Raw genomic sequence first — 14249 nt, 5'->3', positions numbered from 1 at the left:
CATAACATTATCTATTTAAATAAAATTTTAAAAAAAATTACAAGAACTTTTATTGAGAGCAAAAAAAAAAAAGACCACTTATTTTTTACCTTATCCTCATTAAATATATATTAATAAAGTATATAAGTAATAAAAATAAAGTAAAAGAATTAAGAAGTCTCTCTTCCTAGTAACTTTCCTTTCATTCTTTTCTTTTGATTTTAAATCCTTAAAAAAAATAATAACGCCATAATAAATTTGGAAATAATTCTAAAAGAAAACACATAAAAAATAAATAAATAAAAATACAACATTTGAATCGCCTCGTCAAAATTATTAATTTAAGGTTATCAACTTGAACCTTTTCATTCTCACCAATTTATATTTTTTAGTATAAACCATCTAATATCCAAAATTTACTGATTCGACTAATTTAGATTCACGCATGATAGACTCGATAAGAAAGCAAAGTGCTCTTTTTTTAAATTTTTAAAAGTGTTCGTACTCAAAATTTAAATTCAAGACCTCTAATTAAAAAAAAAAAGAACTGCGTCATTTATATTTTTTATATATGCTAGTCGTAAAGAAACATGTAACTTATTCAAAGTACCAACTTCACTTTGAATAGATCCCATGTGATATGAATTAGATGTCTAGAGCTTGAAAGAAGAAGATTTGCTTCTAACCTTAAAGAACTGTGTATTAATATGGAATTTGTTCATGTTCAAGCTGATGTGCTTGCTATTACAACTATCTCATGTATGATCTCATAAGTGTTGTAATACCCGGCTAGACTCCGACATCAGAATTTCTATCGTCCGGCAGAATCTCGGATGTCGGAACTCTCTAGAAGGATAAGAATATATTTTTCTAAAATATTTTTACATGTTTTCAAAGTTTTAAGTATGAAAGAAATTGAGTTTTGAAAGAAAAATATCATGAAAGAAAAACACCATGAAGGAAAAACACCATGAAGGAAAATCCAAATTCGGTCCGGTTTCCGAGTCGTTATGAGTGTCTTCACCATCTACATCATTAAATTGAGGTTCATTAAATACCTCATTAACTTTATAGTATTCGGTCATTGGATATTATTACCTCGTAAAATAACTTAAAATCGTCTTGAAATGAGTAGCCATTTCTTATAGGCTCACTAACTTTATACTATTTTCTAATTTAGAGAGATAGTACAATTAATTTAAATATTCTAATTAAAACCGATCTAAATAACTTTTACGTCGACTCTTCATCACTTGTCTCAAAATCGTTTCGAAATGAGTAGCCATTTTCTTATAAGCTCACTAATCTTATACTATCGATGTGGGACGGGATTCAACATAGTTTTTAAGTCTTTATATTCGATTGAAAATATCTAAAATTATTTTAGCAGTTTAGACATAGGTATATAAACCGTATACTTATTCCATACTTACTAATATCATCTCCTATTAATTAGAAAAGGGAAAATATTATATTATATTCTATTCAAAATTGAAAAGAAATCTCACAGTGAAAAAATATTATTACCTCTTTTTTTTTTCCCTTATATTTAGACATCTAGGTAATTTTAATAAAGACAACGCTATTATAATTATATTTCCCTCTTCATTTTATCGAAATCTAAAAGAAAATATACAACAAAACTTAAGAAATAAACTTAATATTTTATTATTTTTTTTCATCTTCTGTAAAAAAGAAATTAAAGAACTCAATTTTCTTCTTCTTTTATATTCTTTAATTCAAACAAAGGGTAAAAAAAAAAAAGTTAGCAAAGTTTTCACCTGGAGTGAAAATCAACTTCAATTATTATATATAGAAAATTCTTAATCCGTCATGTTAAATATTTGACTTATTAAATCACAAAATGATGTTATAAGTGTTGAAACAATCAATAATTAATTTACTAAATCTAATAAATCAAATTTAAATTATTGATTGAATTTGTTAAGATTTAAGTGGATAAAATTTTAGATTGTTTATGAATTTATATAATTTTTTAAAATTAAATTTTAGCATATAGCAGTATTGTTAATAAAATAATAAGACAATTAAATAACAGACATTTTAAAATACCACAGTTATATATACAATAATTCAATAGTATCATAACATATGAAATAAAAAAAATTAACTCATTTTTTTTATTTTTTTTTTCATACACTTATTAAATTATGATACCAACTAAGAAATCTTAGTCGATACCATCCATGTATTAGATAATTTCTACTAGCAGAATCACTTCATTTCTCTATCTTTTGAAAACAAAACATAGACATGGCCAGAAACAGGAAGCAAAGCATATTATATATATGTGTAGAATCTGAATTATTTGGAAAGAAAGAATGGACGATGTGAAAAGGGAAGTATTAAATGATAAATAAATATATAAATATAAGTGGAAGAAGATACCCACTATCTCATAAACAATTTCTAATTATTTGTTAGGAATATCCTTATCACAGCAAATCATGAACATCAGCATGCAATGTGTTTTTGCTTTCTAACCAAATAATTGAATGATTGAAGCTGACCCGATTGAATTGTTTTCTGTGGCTAGCTGCATCATCATCCTCATCCACAATGCTCAATGCATCCTATTATCTCATTTGTAATACACATAAATGTGAGTACTCCATGGAAAAATCACATACAAGTTCATGGGTCTAAGAATTTTTTTATTTATATAATATATGATGTACAGAGTCAAGAGGTTACGTCTGAATCAGAGGAAAGAAAGAAAGAAAGATGGATGGATGGAAAGATGGAAGGAAGGAAGGAATAATGATTCTCTGTATACAGTGTGAGAACCAAGCCACCAACCCTATTAGGGAGCTGCTACTTAGCTTCTTCTTTCTCACAGATCTCTTTTAAATATGACTTCTCCACACGCAATCTAAAAAAAAAGACTTTGTGAATGCGTGGGAATCCTCTTGTTACCATCTTATCACTGTCAGCTACCAAACTGGGAGCCTAAAAAAGCTTATTATATATATATATATATATAGTAGCATCTCACCACCCTCCTCCTCTTCCTCCACCTCCACCTTCGCCTCCGCCACCGCCTCGCTGCTGATCTGAGAAGCCATTGATGAGGAGTAGTAGCAAGCGTGGTCCTTGAGAAAGTATATGAGGATACAAGAGATCCCTAAAACAAAAAGTTTTTTTGCATACATGCATGGCTGTAGAGGAGGCAAAGTGGGGAAAAAAAAGGCTCTATTTTGAGAAGTTCGATGGTTTTGCTGAGGGAACAAAGGGCAGAAATTAGGGTAAATTAATGGTTGGTGCTATTTGAAAGACAGCAAAAATAGGGTTTGTACGGTGATGGGGTGGTGTAGGGTTATAACTTAGTGCAGAAAACAAGAAAAAAAGCCAAAGCCAAATCCACCCCCCCATGTCCCTACCTCTCTATTGCTTCCCTCTCTTGAAACCACAAAACATAGCTCAAGCATTGAAGGGAGACAAAGGAATTTCAGGGAACAATATCCTTTCCTTTCCAAACAAACATGTCCTTATTTCTTTAATAAGAGAAAAGGAATATTAAGATAAGACAGCATGATAAGTGATAAAAAGCAGTATTAAATCAATCAATAGTGAAGCATTATTAGTATTAAAAAAACAAAAACATGCACACACAATGGAATTTAAAGAATAATTAATTAATATATTGTGCTTTAAACTTTGGAAATAATGGAATAATTTATTAATCCATCCCCATTATATATATAGTTATTTATTAAAGGATCTATGATGAAATGCTCCATTTTGCTTTAGCAATTAGCATTTGTTGCCCTTTTGAGATGCCGAAGAGAGAGGACTTGACTACTCATTTCATAGAACAGAATTTCATTAAATAAAGAAAAAAAAAAGTGACAATTACAGATTATACATATATATATATATAGAACATATATCAAACATCAAATAATAAATCGTCGAACGGTTTCAGCTCCACGAGATTCAAAATTAACCCAGCCATGAATGAAGCTACGAAGCTGTTCTTTTGCAAAATTTCATTCATGCAAAGTTTCAGATTCAGATGAGCAGAGACTTGAGACGCATGCATGCACACCACTAATCATCATCACCACAGCAAGCTCATCATAAAATCAATATAGGATGAGAAAAAGAGGTTTGTGTATTGGAGGAGGTGATTGATTTTTTGTTTTTTTAAGTTAATAAAGTTAATAATGGGAGTACTGATGGTGGTGGGTCATAGCTAGAAAATTTAATAAACTCTAAGTTCTAACAAGTAATGATAAAGCAAATATGTATGATGAGTAGAAAAAAGATTTTACTCACTCCATTAAATTATATATCCGCTAGCTAGCTTCTTCTTTTTTCTTCTTGCTGATGTTTAATTAGCTCTGGGAATCTTAATGCTTATTGGGTAATGATCAGTGCCACGAAGAGACTGAGAAAAGTGCATGATTCTGCCAACCTAAGAAGAAAGAGTTGCTGAGAATCTGTAGATGGTACCCTTCAGAAGGATAATGGAGCCTGAGGAGGAGCTTGGCTTGCGAGAGTGCAAAAGGGCTCAATGGAACATTGGTGAAGCCTGTGGACCTTAGCATCATTTCCCATGATTCGAACCTTTCGTGCCGTTCTCTTCTGTCTTCTCCTTCTGCTGCTACTATGTCCATGATTTCTCTACCGAACCATATCTGCTCGACGGCCAGCCTTTCTCTGCTGTTAGGTGGCAGTGTTGCCTCCAAGGAATCGAAGATAGCTGTGTAGTGATCCAAAGCCTCCAAGAATCTCTGGAAGAAGAAAGGGTGATTGTGGTTGGCTTCCCTTTCTGCTATTGTCACCACCTTGGGATTCAAGGCCTTGATTCTGTGGAGAAAGATGCGAAGGTCTCGAGAGTCGTTTTTCAAGAGCCTGTGCAGATAGTGGACGCAGTTAACTGCCAGGACTTCATCTGGTAGAAGAGTAATGGCAGAGGGAAGAGAAGAAGGATCATTGTTGGAGACGAGAAGAGGATGAAATTGAAATTTGAGGCCTAGAGACTGAGCAAACTTGAAAAGACGGTCTCCAGTTCTGTGAAGAATGTTCAAATCATGGCCAGTTCCGGTGATTCGGAGCACAGGAGGAGGGGAAAGGTTGTTGCTGGAACGCTCTGCTAAGGCTTGCATCAATGGAGGCCATTGCACTCCATGCATAATATCAAAATCTATGATGTGAATAGCTTGTTGCCCAACTTCAATGGCTTCCAAGATCGCTTGATTTGCAGTCAAATGGCTGAACCTTATAAATGGGGTTATTTGGTTTAGCGAAAGATAGCAAGATTGAAGAGCCTCCTCCTCATACTCTCTACTAATCAAAGAACCCACATTAGCGTCACCGGTAGCAGCACTGCTAGCACCGCCGGCGGCGCCAACAGAAAGAGTAGTATTTCCAATATTCATCAAGGCACAGCTAATGGCAGCGGCATGGGGATTAAGTCTAAGAGAGAGAGCTTTAACAAACTGGTGAACCAACCTCTCTCTAGAATCACCATAAGGTGAAGAACCAGAAGACAAAACGGAGATAAGGCGGTGAGCGGCGGAGAAGTCAGACTGAGAGATGAGCTCTGCACAAGTGATGAGCAATTGGCGCATGTGGATTGCTGAAGAAGTGAACCCAGAAGTAGTTCCTCCAGGCGATGGCTGTGGAATCAGATTCAGCTGATAGTGCAGATCTAAGGCTTCTTCTTCTTCTTGGTCATGAGAAGAAGAAGAATTTAGAGAACCAAGCATAGTATATTTTGCAGAAGTAGAAACACCTCACAAGAAGACCCACAGCCACAAGACCAATAATAATAATAATAATAATAATAATAATAAATAATGAGAAGTAGAGAGTTGGGGGGGGGGGGGGGGGGGGGGAGAGTTGGGTTTGTGAGGTGAAAAATGGAAACCTAGAAACATTAGTAGGAAGAGTTAGAGGACTGACCACCTGCAGACTGCATAGGATTGCTTCATTCCTTTGGCTTAAACCCTAGTATTTTTTATAATTTATATATTTGTGATGTATAATGATAATAATAATTAAATAAAGAGTATTAGAACGAGTGATATAGTGTATTCGAGTAAATTTGAGAGATATCGATTTATTTTTAAATTTTTAATTTTTATTAAAAAAATATATATGATTAAAAAATTAATAAAAACAAAATAAACAAAAATTATAAATAGAATGAAATACTGTTATTTTATAATTATTATATATCACTATTATAGAATTATAATTATAAATATTTTACAACAAAATTATTATTTTTATTAAAAAATAATTATTAATAACAATAAATACTACTGCTAAAAAAAATTTTAATGGTATTTACAAATTTTATTATTGTTATATTTTTTTAATATTATTACTATTTATTAATCAATATAATAATACAATTTATTATTATTATTTTTAATATTTATTGTAGTATTTAATTTTTAATAATTTATTTATCATAGATATTGATACAATAAAAATATCAGGACAAATTTTTAAATTTTTTTTATCATATATATATATATATATATCTTACATCGCTATTGTTGTGTAATGATAATTTTTACTACATTTATAAATCTATTAATTTTTAAATTTTTCATAATTATTTTTTCTGCCCTTTATATGCATTTTTAAAATAATTCGTTATATTCAGAATTAATAATTAAAATAATTTTAAAAAGAGTGTAGATAATCTTTTCAATGAAATTAAAATTTAAACTGTAATTTATGTATTTAAAAGCCATGAAAAAATAGAAAAAGTTATTCTGTATTTTTATTTTTTTATTTTAAAATTTATAATTTAATTTGTATTAAAATAATATTTTTAATAAAAGAATTGCTTGTTTGAAATATTGATATAAAAATTATATCACAATATACTAATTTAATACAAATTAAACTACAAACTTTAAAACAAAAACAAGTAAATAATAATATAATTTTTTATTTTTTTATCTTTTATTAATAATTATATTTTAATTATCATATCAATATTTTTCTTAACAGCGTTAAAAAAATTTTATTATTCACTTTTCCTTTATATATATAGTTAATATAAAAAATTGATTATTATAATTTTATTTTATTTTAAAAATAATTTCCCGTTAATTTACAAAACATCTTTTAGCATATTTAATAAAATTTAATATCTTTAGAAGGCTATAATTGAAAAATTAATAAAAGAAATTATTTTTTTAATTTATGTAAAAAAATAAAATGAAAATATATAATAAGTATATATTTTTTAACATATTATATTTTAAATTGAGTGTATTGATTAAATAACGTGACTTATTGGTCTAATCTTAGATGTGATTATACTAAATTATTTTTTCTTGATTTTATTTTTAATAATTTTTTTGGTTTTTTTATTTTTTATTTTTTAAAAAAAGCATCCTGGTCTCATGTGGAGATGTGAATATCCATGCTTGTGAAACTAATAAAGAAAAAAAACCTTGGTATGTCAAAAAACTATGTAGCTTTTTTACTTTAATTATATAAATAATACTTGGGATTTGGAGCACAGAAGGCAAGTTATGATTTTTTTTTTTTAACAAATTGGATTACATGATGGGAATTTTTTTTTTTTTAAAAAAAAAAGAAGAAGAAGAAGAGTTCTACAACTGTTGAAGAATGATTAAGCACAGTGCAGATAGAGAATCTTTCTTAGAGAGTTGTTATTAATATATAATAACAAAATGGGTGGGCTAGAAAAAGCTAGGATTTGTCCAAACATTCAATTCCTCAAATTCACTATTTCTTAGGCTATTTAGGGTTTCTTAGGTTACTGAACATTTTGATTAATTGTTTAGCAGACATAACAACTAGAAAGAGCATCTCTTGTAAAGAGAAAAAAGAAAAGAAGTACATCTTCGTTGCATCCTACAATAGAAAATTTTATTTAATCTCTTAAATTTAATAAAATTCACTAATTAATTCATTTATTTTAAAAATTTCTTAACAGATTTTTAATATATTAAAAATTTACTATTTAGTTTTTATAATATTAATAAAATTTATTAATTAATCTCTTAATTTTATAAAAATTAAGTTAATTAGTTTCTCATTTTAAAATTTTCTCAGCACCTCATTAATTATCTCATTAATTAATTTTTTAATTTAAATTTTAAATTAAATGATTGATTTATACATTTTAAATGGGTAAATAAGTTAATTAATTAATTTATTATAATATATTAAATTAATTGCATGAATTAATTAATTTTAAAATATACAGTAGAATATCTGCCAACTTGACTGAATCTTGACACACAGTAACTTTTAACTTTTTTTTCAACTTGCAAAAATAGGAATAACTTTCAAAAATAGAGTTAACCTAATGACGTACCAATATTCGGTTCAAATCGAAAAAATTAATTAAATTGAATTAATTTAAAATTTTAATTTAATTTTTTATTCAATTCGGTTTGATTCAGTTTTTAATTTCAGAAATTTCAATTTTTTTGATTCAGTTTGATTTTGATAAAAAAAATTAAAAAAATTAAACCGAATCGATTAGTGATAATAATATATTATTTTTAATAATATAGAGAAATTAAATCATATTAATATTAAAATATTTTAATTAAATTTTAAAATACTAAAAATAAAATACAAAAAATAAAAAATTTATTAAAAATTGAAACCGATCAAATCAAACCGAATCAGACCGATTCAATTCGATTTTTGACTAAAATCGATTCGGTTTTATTTTCATAAATACTAAAATTTTGATTTTCAATTTATTCGATTTGATTCGGTTTTAAATTGAATCAACCGAATGCTCCCCTAGCATTATATGATATTCATTTAATTTTCTTTTTTACACTCATATATATATATTTTTAGAAATTTTATTAAAAATATAATTTAGCTCTTTCAATTGTATAAAACTTATCCTTATATTTTCATTATTTTCATTAGAAATTTATATTTAGCTTTGCAAATGTCATTTTGAGTATTGAATTTTTTTTAAAAAAAATTATTATTGTATTTACTTTAATCTTTTTAAATTTAATTTTCAATTGATTCTTAAAATTTTTATATTTTTAATAAAAAATATTCAAAAATCTATTTTTTAAATGGCTTTTTTAACGAACCGAATCAAATCTAAATATTTAAAAATCTATTTTTTAATTGATTCAATTCATTTTAAAATCGAATTTGTACGGACCAGACTAAATCAAACAGTTGATTTTAACAACATTGGTGATATTTAATTAAAGAAAATCATTATTATTAATTTGATGGTTATAATTTCACTGTGATTATTAAATTTAAAAATTAATTTTTTTTATTTCAGTTAAATTTTCTTATTACTAGCTATAATTTTTGTAGAATTTCAAAGTGAGACCAATGCAGATAATATTACTCTTAACTCATTGAGTTTTATATATTTTTAAAAGTTACATTTTTTCAATAATTTATAATTTAAAATTTTAATATTCATAAATTAATTATTTAAATTCTTTTTTCTAAATTAATATTATTATAAAAATATATATTTTATATTTAATAAATTATTTATATAAATGATGTATCCTATACATATATTTGAATAAGATAAATAATATTATTTATATTAATTTAAAAATTAATATAATAAAATAAAATAATTTTAATATCAGCGTTTATCTACATAGCATAATATAATAAAATAATCAACGCCATATTGCCATATCAGCAAGACACAACCTCCTTAAGTTTTAAACTTTCATAATTGTAATAAAATTTATAATTTTAAATAATTTTATTACATTTTAAAATTTTAGATTAAATTATAAAATAATAAAATTTTTTGAATTTTTCATATAAATAGATCTTATAAAAGTAATAAGAAAAATTTATTACTTACTTTTTTATAATTTAATAAAATTAACTAATTATTCTATCGATTTAAAAAATATACTAAATAGTTTTGATTATTTCAAAATACCAACTATTTAATTCTTTCATCTATTTAAAATATATAAAAATATTAAAATATTTTTATTTTTAATTAGTATCAACAAGTTTAAAATATAACTATCTAGTAAATTAATAAATTTATCTTTCTATTTTTAAAACTAATACTTTCATCCTTAAAATTTAATTTCATCAAAATCTAATGATTTTTTATTAAAAATTTATATTAAATCAATGATTTACATCTAATTAAAGGAAAAAAATTAAATATAATTTCAAAAATATCCTAATAAAAAATTACTATTTAGTATCTGTAGTATAGTGAAATTCGCTAATTAGTTCTCGGTTTTAAAAAATATATTAAAACATCCCTAATGTTTTAAAAAGTCTACTGATTAATTCATCCGATAATTTTATTATTAAGCATTTTATTATTTAGTTTTTATATTTTTTAAAAATTTATTAGTTGGTCGCTCAAATTATTAAAAAATTTACTAATTAGTCCCTCCATATCAAGGGTATTTTAGATTTTTTTTTATAATATTTTGCGATTAAAATTAACGGAAAAACAAATTAGTAGACTTTTTAAAATATCAAAAATGTTTTAATGTATTTTTCAAACCAAGTAATCAACTAGTGAGTTTTTCTATACTAATAATTTTTCATAAAAATTCATTATACCTTTGAGATTTTCAAATTTTTTTCATCTACTTCACACACCATCTTCATTATTCATGTCTACCCCATACCAAAAACTATAAAATTTATATGTTAAAAACCCATTTTGTAGAGTAATTGAGAAGGAGTTAAAGAATTGGCCAATGACATGAGCGATCGATAATGCAAGCAACAAGTGACACGAGTGGTTGGAGATGCTCGCAGTGGTGATGCGAGTGGATGGATATGAGAGCAGTAAGCGACGCGAGTGGTTGGAGACGCAAGCAGCGAGTGACATGAATTGTTGAAGACACGATCAATGATTGATGCGAGTGGCTAAAGACACGAGCAATGAGCAACACAAATTGTTGGAGATGCGATCAACGAGCAGTACGAGTGATCAAAGATGTAAGGAGTGAGTGACACGAACAGGAGACACATCGAGTAGCAAGCAATGGGAACAACTAGTGACTCAAGCAACAAATAATTAGAGTAGCAAATAGCATCACAAAAGCAACTTCTATTGAGTTTTAATTTTTTATTTTTAATAATTTAAATTTTATATATTTTAATTTTTGTTATCTTATTGGATTTGAATTTTAAATTTGTTGAAATTTTTATTTATTTATGGAGATTGAACTTGAGATTTTTTTCCTTAAATTTTGATAAAATCAAATTTTAAGAATTAAGGTATTGGATAAAAAATAAAGAGACAAATATATTAATTATGTTATGTTTGGAGACAAATTTTTGTCCTTGAATTTATTATATTTATTGAGTTTGAATATTGAATTTATTAAAATTTTTATTGGTTTGTAGAGATTGAGTTTGAGATTATCAATTTGTTAAATGTTATTAATTTAATTTTTTTAAGTGATAAATTTATAAATTTGTAAAAATTAAAGTTTAAAAATTAAAATATTGAATATTAGAAAAGATAATTGGATTATTTTTTTACTATTAACAATATTTTTAATTGAGATTTTTAATTTTAATAAAATTAAATTTTAAAAACTGAAATATTGAATCTTAAAAATAAAAAAATAAATTTAATTATGTTATATTTCAAAAATAAAAAAATATATTATTTAATTAATATTTAATTATTAAAATTAATGAAAAGATTAATTGATAAATTTTTTAAAATATTAAAAATATTTTAATATATTTTTTAAAATTAAAAGATTAATTAATTAATTTTTTTATATTATAAAAATTAAATAATAAATTTGTTTATATTAGAGCGATAAAATAATAAATTTATGTAATATATATGAGGTAATTTAGAGGAGAAGCAGGGGTTGTTTGCAGGGTGTTTGTTGGGAAGCCCACATGTTAGAAGAGAAGTGATGAGGAATTATTATAGAGAAGGGTGGGAAGGTTGTAGCTGTCAAAATCTATCCAATCTTGGTGAAATGGAAAGCCACACGGCCGAGAGAGAATCTAACAATCAGACAAGCAACCGCAAACACAGCTACGTGTCAGCATTTCTAATTCCTCATTTAAAGCTTTGCGTGTGCACTGCTTCCTCAATGACGACGCCTTTTCCCTCAACCCTACCCCCTATTTTTCTATTTCTGTTAACCCTTTCTTTTTCTAATCATATTTGTATTTTTCTAATCATAATCTCTTATTAATTATTATTTTTTAAAAAATATTAAAAATAACTTTTTAATATTTAATAAAATTTAATATGTATAATTAAAATTGATATTAATGCTAATCGTGTTTATCGTAGATTAAAAGAGCATTTTATAGTTTAAATTTAAAATTAAATTGAATTGAATAAATTAAAAATTAAAAATTTATTATTTATAAATATTAAACTCAATTAATTTTATCAGAAATTAAATTAAATTAAACTAATTTAATTTAATTCGATTTGACTGATTTAATTTTAATATAATTTAATCTCTCAGTATTATTGAAAATAATATATTATTATTATTGATCGGTTTAATTTAATTTTTTTAATTTTTTTTTAAATTAAAATCAAATCGAATTGAAATAATAAAAAATTTTTAAAATTAAAAACTAAACCAAACCGAAATAAATAAAAAATTAAATCAAATTTTTAAATTAATTTAATTCGGTCGATTTTTTATTACTCATATTACTCGATTCACTTAGGTCTTTTTATTGGTGATACTAAATTTTTAAATTATACTAATTTTTTTTTTTAGCAAAATACTGATAGAGTCTGATAAAAACAAAGGCTTGTTCAGTTACTTGAAGTATATGAACAAGGCAAAATCGATTTCCTTAGCATCAAAAGCAATCCACTACGGCTGAAGTAGTTGCTTCAAGCCTTGTCCTCAGTGAGTGGCAAAAATGTTCATCTTATATCTAGAGGGTAGCCTGTGCAAAATTTAAATTGAATTAACATTTAGCAGCCACGTTAGTGGGTAAACTTAAAGTAATATTGATGTTGATATACATAAGCAGTAGAATAGGATTGCTTTTGCAGTAATTCTCTGTGATTTGAATGGATCTTTTCATAGAGGATTGATGGGTTTTTATGGAGATGTTCTTTCACCTAAGTTAGGTTGAAATCTAGTACTTAGAGAATTACTAAAGTTTATGTTTGATGATCACTGAGTTTCACCATTTCGGTATAAGGTCAAGTCCATGATAATGACTCTGATCCAAAGGTCTTGGGGCTTCTTTATCGGACCGGCCTGAACTATCCAGCCTTGAGGTTGGGCCCCTCGCGGGCCTCAACCTCTTCACACCAAGCTTGGCTCGGGACGTGACAGGAGAAAAGTACAGCAGGTCCTGTCACCTCGCAGCCTGTCTATAAGCGCGCCGGAGGAATTAAATGGCCGTCTGGCGGGACGAGGGCATCTGACGGTTTCGTATGTACAGACCTGCATGACAGAGACAAGTGACACGTGACACGGTAGCAGAGAGGCCACTAGGCATCATTAGCAGATAAAAAGAAAGGAATAAAGAGGAGATGGCATATTTCCCTCATCCAGACTTACTCAACCATTGAAAACTATATACTCTCGGGATCTAAGTTCATCAATGTTCATACCATTTTAAACTATCAAGAAAATTTGTCTGAATTTAATTAGATTATTTTCAATTTTAGAGATTTATTTTCTGATGAATCTAATTAAATTTTCTTGAATTGAAAAATAAGTTAATTTAATCATTCATTCTATTACGAAAAAAATTATTTTACATGCTAGTTTCAGATTTTAAAGAGAAACACCATAATTTTTATATTCAACATTAAACTCTGATATGTTTTTTTCGCTTAACATTTCCAATTTTAGATTAGATTACGTGTAATAAGACGGTTTAATAACTTAAATTAATTATTGTATAATGAGTAATTGTTAAAATTGAATTAGACCGACCAGTTAAATCAATTTAATTGAAAAGTGGATAATGATCTGATTTAATTTAAGTATAAATTTTTATATTTAATAGAATAAGTATAAATCAATATGCATAAGCTGATTATTAATTGAATTAAAAGTTTAAGCTAAATTTTTTTTTTAGATCGAACCGTTATCTTCTAACTGAAAAATAAAATTTTTGCGACGCCAAGTATAAATCTTCCGACCTAGGGTGCTGGAACGCCTTTAACTAATTGAACCGTAAATCACTGCACATATATTGTTATGTATATGTACGTTTTCAATTTTTTTTTTTTGAAATATTACTTTTTTTTTCAATTATATTATATTAATTTAAAACAAGTGCTACTA

At 26.5% G+C, this 14249-nt stretch overlaps 1 protein-coding gene across 1 annotated transcript; it reads right to left on the bottom strand.

Moving 5' to 3' along the window:
• Positions 1 to 3778: 3778 nt before the first annotated feature.
• LOC110623314 (scarecrow-like protein 18) lies at positions 3779 to 5760 on the bottom strand. Its single transcript, XM_021768234.2, has one exon. The coding sequence runs from the start codon at positions 5712 to 5714 to the stop codon at positions 4374 to 4376; it is 1341 nt and encodes a 446-aa protein (XP_021623926.1). The 5' UTR covers positions 5715 to 5760; the 3' UTR covers positions 3779 to 4373.
• Positions 5761 to 14249: the final 8489 nt, after the last annotated feature.

The sequence above is a fragment of the Manihot esculenta genome, chromosome 1 (genome assembly GCF_001659605.2).
Source record: "Manihot esculenta cultivar AM560-2 chromosome 1, M.esculenta_v8, whole genome shotgun sequence".
NCBI classification, from domain to species: Eukaryota; Viridiplantae; Streptophyta; class Magnoliopsida; order Malpighiales; family Euphorbiaceae; genus Manihot; species Manihot esculenta.
The sequence above is the reverse complement of the archived record's forward strand: the minus strand, read 5'-3'. Positions and strand labels throughout refer to the sequence as shown.

What these genes read in the sequence shown, in the direction of transcription:
- LOC110623314 (XM_021768234.2), bottom strand. Translation starts at nt 5,714, where the DNA reads ATGCTTGGTTCTCTAAATTCTTCTTCTTCTCATGACCAAGAAGAAGAA.